The following is an 18,011-nucleotide window of genomic DNA, read 5'->3' on the forward strand; positions in this document are numbered from 1 at the left end:
CACGCAATGCATGTGTCTTATTCTGTCTGTGTACATAAACACATTTTTAAAAAGCCTTTTAAATGTTACAGACATTTCTAAACAGGAAAAGCAACAACACTTCCTCTTTTTTGAAATTTGAGTTGTGGCTTTCCTGTTTACAAAGGTGTTTCCTGTACTGTCACAGCTGATCAGCTCATACAGAGAATCACCCAGCCACTGTATTCAATTTACTGAGCAAGCAATGCGAACACATTCTTATTGTGCTTCATATTTGATTTGTAGTTTGGCTTCAGACAGGTGGCAAGAGGCAGAAAACAGCTAAGGACACCCAGACTGAACACACCTTTCAGGTATTATTGTATGTTACTGACCCATAAGGGCTCCACAATACGTAGAGATGTTCCGCCAAATGACAACCGCTCGTATCTTACCGACAGCGGAGGTGTGCCGTCATCCTCCACGGTGACAGTGAGCCGATACTCCTGCTGGCGTTCTCGGTCGGGCGGGGCCGGCCGTGTCACCATCTCTCCAGTCACACGGTCCATGCGGAAGGTCAGGTCCTGGTTTCCAGCAGTGATGTAGTAAAACAGCATGGCGTTGGGACCAATGTCTCGGTCGGTGGCCATCACACGGAGGACTGATGTACCCCCTCCAACATTCTACAATTTGCATTACAAAATAAACTTCAAAATTGATTGGTAACAGTAAAATGATCACAAACCCGTGACTGAATATCTAAAAATCATTATTGCGCAAACTGAAAATCATCACTTATACCAGTGCTTATGGCAATGTTCAGTTCAAGAATGAGATACAAAATTACCACAGAAATGCAAACCCAAAGGCATAAAAAAAATCATGCTCCATGTGCTGCGCGACAGCATCCCTACCTCGCTTATGCTGACATTGTAGCCCCTCTGACTTTCAATAACAGGTGCGTTGTCATTGACGTCCAGGATGTTGATGGTGAGGGAGTGGTCTGTGTGTCTGGGAGGTGAGCCATTGTCGATGGCACGCACCTGTAACAACATACACATGTGCTGCTGTGTACTAGCATTTAAGTCTGACCATGTGTTTGGACACATGGGGAACAAAGAGATTGAGTGTACTTCTGCATGCTTCCGCAGCGTGCTATCCTTTATCTGAAAATACTGACGAGAATAAAATTCAGATATGATCAGATCAGTTAAAAGCCTGAAAAAATGGTCACACATTATTTGGATGGTCCAATGCTGCAATCAATTTATTTTGTGCTGAGGTTAAAAATTGATTGCTGTCTGACCTTCAGTAAGTAGCGGTCTACTGACTCTCTGTCCAGAGGAGCATTGACATAAACCTCCCCATAGGTGTGGTTCACTGTCTTGATCTTGAACACATCCTCCATGTTGCCTGCCACCAGAGTGAAATTGACCTGAGAGAGAGAGTAATGAGTCAGAATGAGGCAAGGAGAAAGTGTGAGAGAGAAAGAGACAGTGAAAGAGTGGAAATATCCCACTATGACAACAGCTTAGCTTCAGTCAGAAACTCTATCATAAAGTTAGCCATGGTGTATCAATAGTTTAATAGTTGTACTTGGCTGTGCATAAATCACAGCATATGCAAAAGAATCACTGGCACAACTGAGACCCCTGTGGAGTAACATACCCAATCACAAACAAACGGGCAAGAAAAGAAGAAGAAAGAATAAAAAAGAAAATGGAGAAATCATAACAATGTGTAGCAGTCTGCAGTATGTAAAGAAGCAGTAGTGAGCAGAAAAATGCTTTGCTTGCAACTTCAGTGGACCACGGTGCTGAGATGTCAAAATCAGTGAGCTGACGTGAAACTGAGGCGAGCCTCATTTGCACATAGTGCACTGTAATCTGCTGAAGTGATCATTTATAGTGTGCACGTCATATGAACAGGCACACTAACCAAAATGAGTCAAACTCGGAAATGTTATGCTCACTGTTCTGACGCCTGGTAAGACGTGGGTGACACTGATTGATTAATGTATAAGAGCCTCACATACGACCTTTAAACTTTAATCTGAGATTGTGTTTTTCATCCGTCTGAGTGAGTCCACGTTTTTCCAGCTTCTTTCTTTATCCTCACCAGTCCGTTTAATCCAGCGTCTTTGTCCCTTCCCAGCACCACGGCCACTTTTTTCCCCATGGGTGTGTCTTCTGCGATGTCCACTGAAGTATCAGATGTGATGTCAAACTCTGGACTGTTGTCGTTCTCATCCAGAATGGTGATTGAAACCTGTCAAGAGATACGATCAACTTTAATCTGGCAACCCATCGCTGGCCAGACTGATGTAATACTTACCTTTGAGATGGATCAAATGACCAAAACCTAAAAATACTAACATACTGCAAGTGACTTCATGCTTCCTTTAAAAAGAACAGCAAGTCTTACCTTCTGCACTTCCCATGAGAGATGCAATGAACAAAAGAGGAATGCCATTAAATTTTCTACAACAGAACAGACACGACACACACTGTAATAAATAGATAGTTGTACACAATAGATAGATCAATAAACACAATACAGAATGAAGCATACCACAGTGGAGTCCTTTTTAGGTCCCCCATCATCAGCCACAACGGTCAAGGTGTACATGTCCCCCCTCTCCCGGTCCAGCAGGCCTGTCACTGTGATCCGGCCCTGAAACACCACACACATCAGCATATATCCCCACCTCCATAAAGATTCCATACATGAGAGAAATCTCCCTAATGTGACATACAGGGAGCAAGAAGAGAAATACAGAAAGACTGATGCATCATAAAAATCAACAAAAAAAAAAAATCCCCATTTCTCATCCATCAAAGGAATCAAATGACTTCAAAGCAAACGAGCTGTTTGATCATCTTACAGTCATGCAGCAACTAGAGTGCTGGCTTAAATCACAGAGGAAGAGGTGTTACTGAATCGCGCTGCGGTTAATGGATGGAACATATTTGACAGAAGGTGGGTGTAGTCTTTGAAGTGCACAAAGAAAGAGACATGCACATTGTGTTCATATCATCAGCGACCTTTCCTCCACTGCTCCCCAGCTCACCGTGACGCTGTCTATCTTGAAGAGGGCCAGCGCGGCAGGGGACGTGTCAGGGTCGAAGCGGTAAGTCAACTGGTTCAAGTTGTCGGCCGACTGGGCCTGCACCTGGACCACCTCCGTCCCAGTGGCGATGTTCTCACGTAGCGAAGCCTCGTAACTGGCGGAGAAGAAGGCCACGGCCTCATCCAGCTCATTGAGTAACGTGACATAGACGGTGCAGAAGCCTCGGTGGAACGGTGGAGCCTGATCGGTGGCCGAGACGTTCATCAGATAGGTGGTCTTGGTCTCATAGTCCAGGTAGTCCACAGTGGTTACCAGCCCAGTGCTCACATCCACCTCAAACTTGCGGTCTGAGCCGGACACAAGGGCGTAAGCAACGGCTCCACCATCACCTGAGCAGGGAGAAGGGGGGTAGTTGCTTTTTAACTACTATGAGAGTTTGTAATAGTTGCTAGGATGGTTACACTGAAGCTATAGCGACAACATGCAAACAGCTTCTTCCATTCTGTCTTTTTTTTCACCCTGTTGTCAACACAGTGTTCTGTTGGCTACGTTGTGTTATTTTCAGTTTCAGGCCTGCTGTAATGCTTTGGAAAATGTATCACACAGCATCATAAGGTGTCTAAGAGACACTTTACAGCATGGGAAGTGAATAGAGGAAGTCTGTATTGTGGAGCAGAAGTAGAGATTTAAATACCAGTTACAGTAATCTTTTTGTTAGTTTGAACTCACACGGTAATAAAGTGTTGGTTAAGTAATTTGATATTACCCATTGGAGTGGCACCCACTAGTGTAAGAGTGGGTAACCTGCAAACAACCGACTCGCACCAGCACCAGAGGAGCAGAAGTGTGAAGTCAGCCGGCTAAATGTCTCTTTCTGTTTTGGATATGGAGGATAAAACCTGATACTGAAGGGTTGACAACAAGTGCCATCAAACAACTGGACTCACCTGAGTCGGGGTCTGTGGCACGCACCACAATCACTGAGGTGCCGATGCCAGCGGTCTCCCTAAGGCCCAGACGGTTGTATTGTTGCTGGGTAAACACCGGCATCTCGTCATTGGCGTCGTCCACATATATGATCACCTGCAGGGGAAGGTGTTCCTGCATCAATTTTACATATTATCTTTGAGGAAAACCATTTTTGGGAAAGGCTTGTGGCTGTTTTATCGTGGGAATGCGATCACAGACATAAATATTGCATATCTCAGTCCAATTTTAGGGGCTGGATCCACTGAAGTCCACATTTCTGGACTAAATATGTCACTGGTCAACAAGACTGTCCATTTTTAAAAAGACACTGCAACTTCCTTTTAAATTTCTAAATCTTCATGGCCTATAATAAAAAAACCAAACTACTTTTACATATGGTAAGCTACACATGGTGGTGTGCACATGTTACAGCATCCTCCCCATCCCCCTCCAGTGACCCTCCTCTCCCTCACCCTCACGGAGCTCCTCATGCTGCCCTCGTCACTGTTGTAGGCCTCCACCTCCAACACATGGGAGCTGCTGGTTTCTCTGTCCAGAGCCCTGAGGCCTCTCGTCAGCAGCCCGGTCTGTCTGTCAATGCTGAACAGATTGTTGCTGTTCCCTGCATGCACGCATTCACAAGCATGAGAGCGCGCGTGCACACACACACACACACACACACACACACACACACACACACACACACACACACACAGTGAGAGAGAGAGAGTGAGAGGGCAAAGTGAGACAGACAGAAATTCACTTTTTAGCAAAACATCTAGTCTCTGCGTCTAGATAATTTCAGCTTTTTAGCATTTCAAGAACCTGTCATTACTGGTATTTTCACTGTGGTAAGAGCTGCCATATACACACTGACTGTTTCTAGACCAGAAAACTGCACTGAAATATCATAACAGCCCACTGGCAGAATTTTAACACAAAAGCTTGAATCACTATAATTATGGAAACTCTTGCTTGGAGATCCTGTTTTTGTCACCCATCCTGCAACGACTGGATTAGCCACATTTAACGATTCAATTAAGTGCATCTTGAGGGCCTGTTCTTTGAGTTTATTTGTTTGTGAGCAAGGAGACCATGTGCGAAGGCCATCTGTGAGGAAAATTAAAGTGCAGCAGCACTCACCAGTGAGGATCCTGTACAGAACTCGGCCATTCTCCCCCTGGTCTGCATCTGTGGCTTGAACCTGTACAGACAAACACAAGCAGAAAGTTTGTGCTTACGCAGAAGATAAAAAAAAAGCCGTCCACAAGGTGCAGCAAGGCCACGAATCTCCCTTTACAACGAACTCCTCTCCAAAGTTAGAACCTTCTTTAACTTTACAGTCTGACAATGGAGAGGGTGAAAGTAAGAATGTGAGAACTGAGCAGTTGGATTTGGTTTCCCATTGTTCAGCTGAATGCTCAGCACTAACCTCTGTACTGTGTTTATCCACACTAAGTCACATGATGGAGAGTACATTTCAGAACTTTTTTTTTCCACAAACAGATGGATAAATCGGTATTCTTCCTCATTCACCACATATCCACTGGTGCCCAGTGTCTTGTTGCCACAACAACCCCAACATGGCTTGGCAGTAAGTCTGTAATGGCAGAACCTCTCTCTCTCTCTCTCTCTCTCTCTCTGTCTGTCTCACTGTTTCAGGCCGATAGCCAAAAGCAGCCAAAAACCCAAACCCAGCACAGACAGCACGGCTCCACAGCATACACAGATAAATAGAGGAGCATGCTGGGCTGCTGGTGAATGGGCCATGTCATAAGACTGACTTCTGAATCCAGAGAGGCACAGAGCCGCTGGCACTGGATGAGGCCGACTTCATGTCACACCCCGCTCCTCTGTGGATGTGTCAAAACCTGTGGAGGTGCCTACAAAGTGCATATTCAAGTGCAATACAGAGACACACACTCAAGACACTCGAGCGCATGTACGCGCACTCACTTACGCACAAATACAGACACACACACTCTCACAGTCTCTCTCTCTCTCCCTTGCCCTGTGTGTCCTGCTTTGCTCTTTCTCGCTCCCCCTGTGAAGAGGGGCCCAACTTCAGTCTCATTAGCTTTATAAAGAGATGTGGAGAGAAGAGGAGAAAGAGGAGGAGAGGGGAGGGGGAGACGGGAGAAAACAGAGGCTGGGGGGTCAGATTGGTGAGTGATGAATAGGGTATTACACAGCGGACTGCACCACTTAGGCCATAAAAGGGGTGTATAAAGTGTAAGATGACATTGCAGAGCCAGATGTTGTAAGTGTAAGCATGTGGAGTGTAAGCACTGAGAGATTATTCACTAAGCCTCTGCATGGCTCAGAAAATACACCATTGTCTTAAGATCCTTGGGATTAAAACAGCAGTGGGATATTTCAATTGTGATGCTGTTCCCAACATTTTACCCCCTTTTCCTCCTCAGTCCCCTCTTCCTCCCCAGCGTTTTCGCCTCTGTCTCTGGGAAAGCAGCAGTTTAAGGGGGGAAAAACAAGTGTGTGGAGCCAAGAAACAGGTCTGACCTCAGTTACTGGAATTAAGCGAGGTGCTGCTTTAAAGAGTTTCTAAACTGTGGGTGTGAGTATACATTTTTGACAGGTTTTATTCCAAATGATTTAAGGTTGAATCTAAAGAGGAAATGTTAATTGCTTAGCAATGAGTGCATAAACATAATCAAATTCTTTCAAATCTTAATGTTCTCAGATTGCTAACAATCTCATTAATATCTCTTATACTATGTATTTTATGTCTGCTGTGGAGTTTCATTTTGGAGTAAAACTCCTCAAGGCGAGTGAGCCGCTTGACATGTGCTTGAGTAACTGCACATTGTCTAAGAGTAAGAGTATGTGGAGACTGTTGCATGCATCGGTTTTAGTATGATTAGGACTTATCTGGAAGGTAGATGTGAATATTAGCAAACAGAGGCTGCACATTTGACATCTACGATCTGTTACTGCATTCCCCGTTCATTTTTTTTTTTCCATTATGCAGATAATATAGAGAATATACAGCAGGTTGAAAAATACCATAAATCAGACAGCAATCAAAAGGCAATAAAAGGGGAAAAAATCTAATAAACATTTGCAAGTATGCTACTAAGAAACTGGAGAACTTGCAAGTGCATAATTGGACAAACTTTACAAATGTGAATAGGTTAGACAAAGTGTGCTTGTAAAGCAGCTAAGAAATGAGTTTGTTTCCAAACTAGCTGAGCAGTCAGATCTGCAACAATGTGGGGTGATAGAGGGGGAGAGCACCTTACAGCTAAGCTGCCAAGCTTAAGAGCAGCGTGCCTAATCATGAATATGTGCAGTACAGTCTACAGTATGTGCGGGTGGGAAAGAAAGTTTGTGTTTGAATAGTTGTGTGCGTGTGCGTGTGTGCGTGTGTGTGTGGCATATGTGCTTGGAGGCGCTGACTAATGAACTGACTCTCTAACGAGCCATCCTGCTCCACTGGCCTTTTCACAGCTTTCCTGGCATTTGGTCTTAAAAATAATTTCACGTCCCAATGTGTTTCCCTTAAACCGATAAGCCATGCTTTGTCTCCGCTGAATTAAGGACGATGACATTTACAAATGTTACTATGCTGAAGATGGGGGCGCGCAGAATGAGGGGGGGGATAATTGGAGACCGGGGTAGAAGAGGTGGGTGCCTTGCATTTTACAAGGGGCAATTTAATAAACCCAATTTGTTTTACATTGAAGAAAGCCTGTCAAGCATTGACTGTTTTGTAGTCCTTGATTTAATAGCTACATAATTGCTGCAAATGCCAAACACTCACCACATCTGCATGTGCATGCGGGCGTTTCTGAACATATTTGTGCATGTGTGTACATTTATCATAAGCCTTCATAAGCCTTTCAGTGTATGATCCCAGTGAAGTGAAAATGAACCTGCTCAGCTTGGTTAGGCTTGGTTAGTGAGGCAAGAACCTGCTGTGGCTGGGGCTGACCACATGTGCACACACACACGTACACAAGCTTATCAGCAACGCACAAACACAACATCTTGAGATAGACCTCCAATCTAATATTGTTTTCTCCATCCAGGGCCGAGACAACATGAACACCACTGAACCAGGCTCCAACTTCACCTTCACCTCAGAAAACGTCTCACTGTCCAACCTGACAGCCACCACCATCCCTCCCACCATCGTACAGCCTCCATCCTATTCTTCAGGCAACTATGACCCTGAATTCACCATCATGGTGGTCCTGGGATTATCACTGCTGCTGGCAGGGTTAGCGGCCTTTCTGGCTGTGTGCCGGCCTTCAGAACAGGATGGGGACTCGGAGGCGAGCTGTGGACCAGGGGACAGCTTGACCTGCGGAAGCAGCCGGAACAGTGAGCCCCAGCTAAAGGTGTGGAAGAGGCTGGGCTCCTATCGACGATCATACAACCTCTCCTTCAGACGACCGCCCTATCGCAGGCCGCATGAGCGCGAGAGCATACATATTTCCCAGTCTGCGGCCCGGCAGACACCACAGCCAGAAGTCAACATGGAGCCCCACCTCATGATGCCTTGTCTATTTGACTATGTCACTGAAATCTGACTTGAAGGACAGGCTGAGGGCCGACTGACTGCTCCCCGATACAAGTGATACAAGTGTTCATTTTATGGCTGGAGGGTTTGGGTGGTTTGCATGTTACGTGGATTAGGTTTACAACAAAGCAAGTGCTTTAAAATTAGTCAAAAAGCCATTGTGGCTGGGTTTACACATTTTTTGTGTTTCATTTTACCCTCTATAGCAGGTAGCATTGCATGGATGCTCCTTTTCAGCACAGCTCTGCACGACATTGACGAGAGAAAAAAATCATTTGATCCAACAACTCATTTTGATTACAATAATCTGAGTATGGATTTGATGCATCATCAGATCTCACATTCTGCACAGAAATAAACTGGATCTGATTTGATTACATTGAAGTTTTGCAAAGGAGTATAAAAGCAACTAAACGAACACTGTGAACAACAATTCAACAGACAAAAACCTTACAGCAAGGCACCAGTTCAAAGAATGACTTTTGTTCTGAAGGCCAAACTTAAGTTTTAAAGATACTGTCCAAACACATTCAAAGTGTGGGTGAAATCATTCCAGTCATGTTCATTAAGACAGATACAGATACAGGGCATTATTTTAGAGTATGATTTCATGCAGGTCTCAACACATGATGAATTACCAACACTGACAAATGCAACCTGCCAAAAAGCCAAAAAGGGACCACTCTGTAACCGAGTCTTTGTGTTTTGTGACTGTTAAGTAATAAAGTGAAGTTTTAAGTTTGACTGCCGAAAGTACAGTTTGTTGCTGGATGTGTTTAGCGGTGTGTGTTTTCTACCTGGAGGATGCTTGTTTCTCGGGGCACGCTCTCCAGTATGCTGGTCTCATAGCTGTTTTGCAGGAAGATGGGTCTGTTGTCATTGACGTCCTGCACCTCAACAAATACAGTGGCTGTGCCTGTCCTGCGGCTGCCTGCTGGGCCGTTGTCTGTGCGCAGAAACAGGCACATTCACAAACACATCAGCTGCAATCAGTCAGGTTAATGCTAATTTTATGGTTGACGCCAGGACAACTGAATAACTTGGGTCATTTTCAGCTGCTCGTGAATTGGGACAGTGGATGTAATTCTGTGCTCTTGCACAGTTTTACATTATCTCTGCCTCTTCTCCCCTCTCATGTGTCTCTGGCCCCCTCTGCAGATAAGCCAGTCTGACTCAGTGGTTTCCAAAACAGGAAAACCTCAGAGTTTTTGTTCTTTCTTTTCAAACAGGAACAAAGGCAGTTGAGCAATAGTCTGAAATCACTGCAGATGTGCAGGCATCGCTTTTTTCATAATTGTCGCACAAAAGTACAAAGGAGCAGCTTTGAAGATCACAAACAAAACAAGTCAGAAAACAAGTCCTATTACGACAAATACACACACATATCCTCGGTGTAATGAGGATGATAAAAGATGATAAAGGTTTTCCATCATTATGCAAAGGTATGAATTCATGACACACCTATAGCTTCTACGACCAGGGTGTATGCTGCCTGGGTCTCTCTGTCGAGGCCAACCACCGTCCGAACAATCCCGTCTCTGAAGCCCACGCTGAATTTACCGTCCTGATTACCACCTAAAAATACACAACACAAACACATTTCTAAATTCATTTACAGCATATTAGCCAAACACACCATTCACATACACGCAATGCAGCTGTAATACTAAAACAAGCATGCAAGAGGAGCTCGCCTCATACACACAGTCGCACAGCGATGGATGGATGGACAAAGGTACTGTACTTGCACACACTGTAGTCCCCATAACTGTGCAACACTGTAGCCCACACACACAAAAGCAACCCCCACTGTGACCTCTGACCTGTGATGAAGTAGCTAAGTTCGGCGTTGAGGCCAGCGTCGTTGTCAGAGCAGCTGAGGCGCACTACAATGTGGTCTCTAGGGACACTCTCCTTCAGGGTAACATTGTACACGCGAGGGTTGAAGGTGGGCGTCTCATCATTTACATCCAGAACTGACCCACGCACACAAACACACAGACAGAAAGACATGAGGACACACAAATACATGTACATGAGGACAAATAAGGCAGCAGGGTGGTGCAGCAAGTGTTTTTTATTGTTACATCAGATTCGGGGTCGAGTAAAAGTTTGCAGTTCTTGCCCAGGTGCGCTTTTCTACAGCCGGTCCTTGCGTCTCTGTGAAGTTAAAGGATGTGAAACAGATCTCGACAAAAAAGTTCAAAATATTATGATGCCTCTGACTCATCTGATCGAGAGAAATTTCTGGCATTGAGAAATGCTAGAAAATCTTATTCAGCTTTTCCGTTCCTTTTTTCAGAAGTTCACAGCATTCAGACCGCGTGTCTTCGTATTAAGGTTTTTCACATCCCACCAGCAGGTGGCAGCATCCTGCTCAGCAGATTCCTGAGAAGTCAGTGATGAACTACTAATGAAGTAGCTCTTGATGTCACGCAAATCCAATCATGCCATGGCTTGGCAGGTTCCTATGTGGAGTCATTTCAGAAATCTAACCCGCTTTTTTTTCATCATCATCAGCCATGCAGACTCTCACCTGTGACAGTGAGGGTTGATGTGGACGTGCGGGGAAACCTCCCTGCATCGTATGCAATTATTCTCAAATGGTACTGTCCAATCTGCTCACGATCCAGGACTGCCGTGGAGGTGAGGATGCCAGTGGAGGTGTTCAGGTAGAAGTCGAGGCGAGGCATTCCCATTTGTAACGCCATAGTAATTAAGCCATTCTTGTCCTCATCCGGGTCCTCCACCTGGACCTGGAGCAGAGAAGGAGAGGAGACAGACGGAGGGAGTGAAAGACCGAGAACGAACACAGGAGGTTATTGAAAGGGTAAAAGATGGTAGATGGTAAAAAGAGAAATGTGTTAACAGAAAGTTTTATTTTAATGAGATAGCAATTATCATGAAGTATTGCCAGGAGTCATATTTTAGAAATATCCCATCATAAAATCACTTACGGCCAGTGTTCACCTAAAACTGCTTGGTTCAGAGAATCTGCACCCTTAAAATCTTTAAAGCAAAATTTCAAAATTTTGAATCCTTGTCTTACCCTCGAATCCTCATCTTATTTTTGTATTTTTTGATGCGACCATCCTTGAATATGGTCTAATGTTTTACCCTAAAAACTGAGGATCCAATGGACAGTCCCTCTGGCACTTCAGCCACAAAAGGCAGGTTGATGAACGTTGGGTCGTTGTCATTGAGATCCAGCAGGTTGACAAACACTGTGGTGCTAGCTGATGCACGCAGTGCAGGGGTACCACCTAAAGAGGGAGCCAGAGGGACACATAAAGACACACACACACACACACACACACACACACACACACACACACACACACACACACACACACACACACCATACCTCACGGTCAGAGGAGTTTATTAGCCACAGTAAAAAGTTTCATGGTCAACATAAAACTTGAGGAATGAGGCTTGAAGAAAGAGACCAATCACTCAGAATTGAAAGCTCTCTGCTGAGAATGATATAAAGCTATTTAAACTTGCTTACAGATGGTTTAGGTGTTTCATGAGTCAGACAAATTTACACAGTGAAAGGCAAATACAAATGTAAACTGACATCCCACTGCACACATACACATTACTCACGGTCGACGACTGAGATGATAATGGTCCTCATGAGTACAGCGTCTCTGGGGTTGGAGCTCTCCCTGTCCAGGGTTACCCCACTGGTGCGGATCTTCCCTGTACTGCTGTTGATGGTGTAGAAGGGGTTTTCTGGACTGATACTGTACATCACTGTCCCATTTTGCCCATTGTCAGGGTCTACTGCCAACACCTGGACAGGGGAGAGAGGAAAAAACCTTGCTGAATATCCTTTGGCCAGAAGTGTATCAATGAGGAGAACTTAAAGAAGTGGAGACATGAAGACAGAAAATGTCAGGAGACATGAGGGAAAGAATGAAGGAATGAATTAACGGCAAAAGAATAACAGTAATTGTAAAATTAATGATGATAGCATGAACAGCATCCATCCCACAGCCAGAGCATCTTCGCGTGCCACGTCTTCCAACTGCTCGAACACATCAGTCAGCTAAAAGAAAAATGGTGACGTCTCTTTTCTGACACAAAGTGGCGATGGGTGATGAATGCGTGAAGCCGGGAGCTCAGCTAAAACTCGGGACGATTTTTAAAGAGCTGATCAATTATTCAGTAGGCTGACTAAAAATGCTAGAAACTGGTTAATTGGCCATTAGAGGAACAAAGGTTTTGCAGGTACTTAATTATTAAGGGGACATGGTAGGCAGGCATCTCAGAGGCCCATTGATTAGCAACTGCGCAGACAAAGGTAGGTGATATAAGATGTGGAGAAGTGTCTAGCTGGGGCCAGTTGAACTAATCAATTCTGGCCTGAGCGGAGCACATTAAAAGATGGTGAGCAAATACATTAGCCTTGTCTATTGAACTGCAGCTCTGGTCTGACTGCAGAGTGGCAGAAAAGAGAATATTGTTTTGAAATGAGATATCAGAGGCCCTCAGTGTGTATGCATAGGTGCTGAGTGTAAAACGCTGCAGGGGTGATGGTGGGGTGCTCTGAGATTTGAGTGGGCTGATCCTCGCACTGGGTGCCGCAGCCAAATTCATCGGCTCGCTGGACAGCTCCAGGAGGACGCAGCAGGTGGCCTCTTGTCACCATGGAAACGCCGTTTGGACCAAGGCTACACTGGGGCCAATTACAGGACTGTAAGCCTGGGTGGTCTGATTTATTGAAAAATGGTCAGAGGGGTAACAGTGTCTGTCCACTGAGCCACATACAGTATGCATTGCATTGCTGGCTGCACCATGAATGAACTCAACTGAGGAATAGCTACAAGAGAGCAGGAATAAGTGGAAAACGCAGAAACATATTAGCAGCGCAGCGCTTGCGTCCTGCATTTCTCGTTGCTTATTATTTCTCCATCCCACTGTCTTGCTCTGCATGATGGGTTCTCACTTCCTTTTCTGCCTAGCAGCTGAATAATTTGCTATGCGTATGACTGCAGGCTACATTTTAATTAGCAATCGGACTCCCTTAATTACACTCACTGACGCCTCTTTAATTAATGGACAATCAGGGCTTAATTAACAACAACACAGTGCCAAAGACACCAGCAGGACAATGAGAGAGTTTGGGCTAACATTAGAGTGTTTACTTTGTGATGACCTATACAGTGATGACAATTTGTTCATTAATAGAGGAAGAGTGAGCATGCAGATGCATCCTTCAACAAGGACTGGTTTTCATGTTCAGTATGCCTGTGATGATCTTCACATAAACATTGTGTTGCAACAACCTTCAGACTTCTCATGTTGATCACTCTGCTCTGAGACCAAGTATTTTTGTATTAAAACACACTTTTTTTTTGAAAAACAACCACTCAAGGATACTGGAGCTCTCTCTTCATCACATTTGCATATTAAAATGTAGAGGTCAACATTTCAATAAACAAATTCCCGCTTCTTCAAAACACCACCCATCCCATAAGAATCATTATGTTCATTTGTGCTGTTCACATCATCATTTAGTTAACCATCTGCTAGTTAACCAGCGAGGCGCACTCACAGAGATAACATCGGTGTTTTTTGGGCTCATTTCCACTACGTTGGCATGGTATGGCTCGTCTCTCCACACAGGGGCGTTGTCATTGATATCCAGGATGGTGACGTTCACCTGAACACAGTGGGAGCGAGGGAGTACAAGATATACGTGTAATAGAATACACCCCAAATGATTATTGGTTAAACATTGATTAAATGGCTGTAGGTTGGATCAGAAGGATGAGGTTACCGTGGCGATGCCAGTCTTCTGCTGAGGGCCCACCCCTCCATCCACAGCTCTGACGATCAGGATGTACTCTGACTTCAGCTCTCGGTCCAGCAGGGCTGTGGTGGTGATCTCTCCTGAAACACACATGATCAAAAGTATAAAAAGTGACATGTCACGTCAAAGCAGCTGCTCATGTGTCAGGATGAACTGAGTTCAAGAAAAAGTAAAAAAAAACAAAAAAAAACCCACACAACCCAGTCACAGTGTGCGTACAAGCAAAGTCGTGGATTTTCAGGAGGAAACTGAAAACGGCATTACAGACACAGATCTAAACGAGCACAGATGCATACAGTCATTTTCAGGCCAACTATGAAATGACAGCGGGATGATCCCCAAAAATCCTAATTTGAAATAAAAAACAGAATCAGAGCTCAAAAATATACTGTCTCAATTACAAGTGTACTTTCAGAAAATACACACACTTGCACATGTGCCACACACACACATACATACACACACACACACACACACACACACACACACACACACACACACACACACACGCACACACACACACACACACACACACCTGAGCGCGAGTTGAGTCGGAACTGAGAGGAGCCCTCCAGGGAGTAGATGAGCGAGGCCTGGCCAAACTCCCTCGAGGCGTCCAAATCAGTAGCATTCACAAGCAGCACGGTCGCCCCTGTGGGGGAGAGGGAGGGATGAAGGGAGTAAGACAGAAAGAAAGTTACACCTCACGGAGAGGGAGAGAGAAGGAAAAAACGAGCGGAGAGACAGAGTTATGGGGAAAATATGTGAAATCTAGTAAAGAGGAAAGACAGACACGGAGAGACAAGCTGCAGAGACAGACTGAAATGGCATTCAGAGAACTAATTTCTTCACCGCCCCCGTCCACAGCTCAACTGATGGCATGGCAGTGAGTGGGTTTATGGATTAGTGGATTATCAGCTTGTTTGGCACAGCCCATTCTTGGCACAGGCCTGATCAATACCCTGGCAGGCAGGGGATGATAGGCTAGACAGAGCCGCAGGGCTAGCCCCGAGCTCAGCCTTGCAGCCCAAACCTTAGGCCCCTAGCTCAGGGCCAAGCACTTTAGCCACAGTCCCCTAAACCTCAGCCCTGGTCCAAGCCGCTCATCTGTGCACTCCTTCAAATCGGGGCCGAGACACAAAAAGTGGCCAGCGTCTGCTGGAACTCAGAGAGAGAAAGGGGCGCTCAAACATTTCATTTCCCTCTAGCGACTGGAAACTAATCTATTGTCTGGGATAAAAGAGTCTTCTGAATGCATGCATGAGAATGAATATAGCAGCCAGTGATTTTGCCTTGAATAGTCAATATCCTGCATTCTGGCTGAGCATTTAAAAACATTATGCAAAATCAGAACAAATAAGACAGTAGAGGCCAGAGGACGCAAATAAAATAAAACATAAAAAAAACATACCCCCAAGAAAGCAAAGCTATTTGTTGAGTATGCTAATAGCGAGGCAATTCAAGTGAGAGGTGACCGTATGTGCTACACACGGTGTTGGAGCTGTTTGGAGTGTTTAAGTGCTGTGTTGGTTGAGCAGTCTAGAAAATGCATTCTAGCAACTAAACTGTAACCCCAAATGTATAAATTGACTCACCGGCAATAATGTTCTCTGGGATTTTGACGATATAGGACGGCTTGCTGAACTCGGGTGGGTTGTCATTTTCATCCTGGAGGAGGTATAAACATCAACAACAGCTCAAATCAACATGCCAAACAATGAGAAAATGCAAATGGTGCTAAAAAAAGGGGGGAACTAAAAAAGGGTTTGAAGCTGTCATTACACATTAGCACTGAGATTAACATTGGAAATTAAGCCACTGAGCACAAGATCTAAACTGAAATCTTCATGGACCACTTTGTTTTAAGGTTTCAAAACTGTTTTTAGTTGCACTGGCTTCTGTTTCAGTCATCTAATATTATATATATATATATATATATATATATATATATATATACACATAGATAGATAAAGTAAATGCAAGAAGCTAAACTAATCCCGGCCAGGCAGTGCAGTGTTGTTCATTGCATTCATTGCTTTAGAACCGCAGGAGTGAGGAAATCCAGACCTGGAAAGAGCGGCATAATGCAAAAGCCGAGGTGGATATTAAACAGAAGACGCATTTGCAGTGATAGGCGAGAAAATCGTTTAAAACATTATTATTAATGACATTGCCTAAAACAAAGGCTAATCAAGTCCTGTAATTTGACAGGAATGAATGACTACAACATGGAGCCGCATCCACTGTCACGTGGGCTTTCCCGGAGCATTTATATTTCTCACAACCTCCCACTCATTGAATTAGTCTCTATTTCACACCAACACATCCAGTTGTGTGGCTATTCGCAGAGAGGCTCCCCACTGTGTGAGCTGCTGAGAAATGTTAACACTTAAACAACAGTCACTGGCACCATTATCTATCTGGGCTCTGTGTTACACTGGTGCAAAGCATTGTGTGTGCGTGATGCTGCCAGCTACTGATAAACCCCTGTGGTGTGAGTCACGACACTGTGGAGGACAGAGAGAGAGCGACAGAGAGACATAGAGGAAATACAGCATTGTGCGTGTCTCTCCCTGCTGGTTTTTGCATTCCAGCATAGATTCCTTCATTCTTTACACAATATTTCTCCCTTGTGTAGGATGTGTATAGATATGCTTACTGTCCCTTGCATATGCAAGAATACTCCAGCCGGATTCATCCATTCTACTCTGTCATCTCTTCTTTTATGACAAAAAGTGATGTGTATAATGGATGCCTGTCAGGGGAAATGAGCTTAAGGGCCAGTGGGGTTGGGAAGACATGAGTTCTAGTTGCTCATTATATTTTTACCGCCGTATTTATAGCATCTTAGCAAAATCAACTTTCATGTTTACTATTCAAAAGTCAAGGGAAAAATACAGAAACAGATTTAAAAGCTAACCCCTGACACAGTCTGTTACACAGAATAGTACACTACGTACACCACATTTACATTATGAATGGTTTAGATGAACTCCATCAGGACCTTAATAAAAATGCAGAGTAAGATTCTCACTATGCAACAGAGAAATATGACACCACACAGAATCTAATGGCTTTATTATTTTTCAATTTCTGATATATTGTGAGTGAGGACTAGACTTCTTAAATTTAGAGCCTTCAATAAGACTGACAGGTGGTAAAATCAGGAATATATTATAGTGATATAGTTATGTTATTGCTATTAGTGAAAAGTATAAGAAAGATGCAGTGTCGTAAGATCAAATGGTATTTTCAATTCCTCATCATATGCAAAGAACAAAAAGATATTCATGTAAAAATTGTTGTTCAGCTTACTATGAACATGTCAACATGTTGTTGTTAACACAAACTGTGACTACAAACGAAACATCTCAGGCCGACGTGATCTCCTCACTCCCTTCGACTAAGTCATGTGACAAAATCAACGCAGTCAGACCCGAGTTTAGAAAGCTATAGCGAGCGCAGAAAACCTTCAAAACCATGGAAAAGCATTATGCAAGTGACAAATGGAACCATGTAACGGGAGACTGCCAGTAGATGACAGCATGACATGGTCTATTACACATGAGACAAGAGAAATGATGTGAAGTAGAAAGATTTACAAAAAAAAAAAAAATGAATACAATTAGTTCGCAGGAAGACATGCAGCA

At 44.2% G+C, this 18,011-nt stretch overlaps 2 protein-coding genes across 4 annotated transcripts in view; one reads left to right on the forward strand and one right to left on the reverse strand.

The window, feature by feature from the left end:
- The window catches only part of cdh23 (cadherin-related 23), a 139,491-nt gene that overhangs the window by 30,481 nt on the left and 90,999 nt on the right, over positions 1-18,011 (reverse strand). The window contains exons 16-35 of one of the 2 annotated variants that reach the window (XM_076743002.1): positions 15,957-16,029; positions 14,897-15,013; positions 14,329-14,441; positions 14,104-14,211; positions 12,150-12,339; positions 11,658-11,803; positions 11,077-11,296; positions 10,364-10,516; positions 10,002-10,115; positions 9,338-9,486; positions 5,141-5,201; positions 4,471-4,619; positions 3,976-4,111; positions 3,029-3,417; positions 2,530-2,631; positions 2,383-2,385; positions 2,077-2,226; positions 1,265-1,393; positions 873-1,001; positions 414-641 (exon numbers count right to left, since the gene is read on the reverse strand). In XM_076743002.1, the coding sequence (XP_076599117.1) occupies positions 414-641; positions 873-1,001; positions 1,265-1,393; positions 2,077-2,226; positions 2,383-2,385; positions 2,530-2,631; positions 3,029-3,417; positions 3,976-4,111; positions 4,471-4,619; positions 5,141-5,201; positions 9,338-9,486; positions 10,002-10,115; positions 10,364-10,516; positions 11,077-11,296; positions 11,658-11,803; positions 12,150-12,339; positions 14,104-14,211; positions 14,329-14,441; positions 14,897-15,013; positions 15,957-16,029 (2,859 nt within the window). Of the gene's footprint in view, positions 1-413; positions 642-872; positions 1,002-1,264; positions 1,394-2,076; positions 2,227-2,382; positions 2,439-2,529; positions 2,632-3,028; positions 3,418-3,975; positions 4,112-4,470; positions 4,620-5,140; positions 5,202-9,337; positions 9,487-10,001; positions 10,116-10,363; positions 10,517-11,076; positions 11,297-11,657; positions 11,804-12,149; positions 12,340-14,103; positions 14,212-14,328; positions 14,442-14,896; positions 15,014-15,956; positions 16,030-18,011 lie in introns of those variants that run through there. The other variant, XM_076743001.1, reaches the window with a different exon arrangement.
- On the forward strand, positions 6,241-9,285 carry LOC143328342 (uncharacterized). Of its 2 annotated transcripts, none has more exons than XM_076743421.1 (2): positions 6,241-6,572; positions 8,047-9,285. In XM_076743421.1, the coding sequence occupies exon 2, from the start codon at positions 8,059-8,061 to the stop codon at positions 8,548-8,550; it is 492 nt and encodes a 163-aa protein (XP_076599536.1). In that variant the 5' UTR covers positions 6,241-6,572; positions 8,047-8,058; the 3' UTR covers positions 8,551-9,285. The 2 variants fall into 2 exon arrangements, with proteins under 2 accessions (XP_076599536.1, XP_076599537.1); XM_076743422.1 differs by having other exon boundaries at positions 6,466-6,566.

This window comes from Chaetodon auriga, chromosome 11, assembly GCF_051107435.1.
Source record: "Chaetodon auriga isolate fChaAug3 chromosome 11, fChaAug3.hap1, whole genome shotgun sequence".
Taxonomy (NCBI): Eukaryota; Metazoa; Chordata; class Actinopteri; order Chaetodontiformes; family Chaetodontidae; genus Chaetodon; species Chaetodon auriga.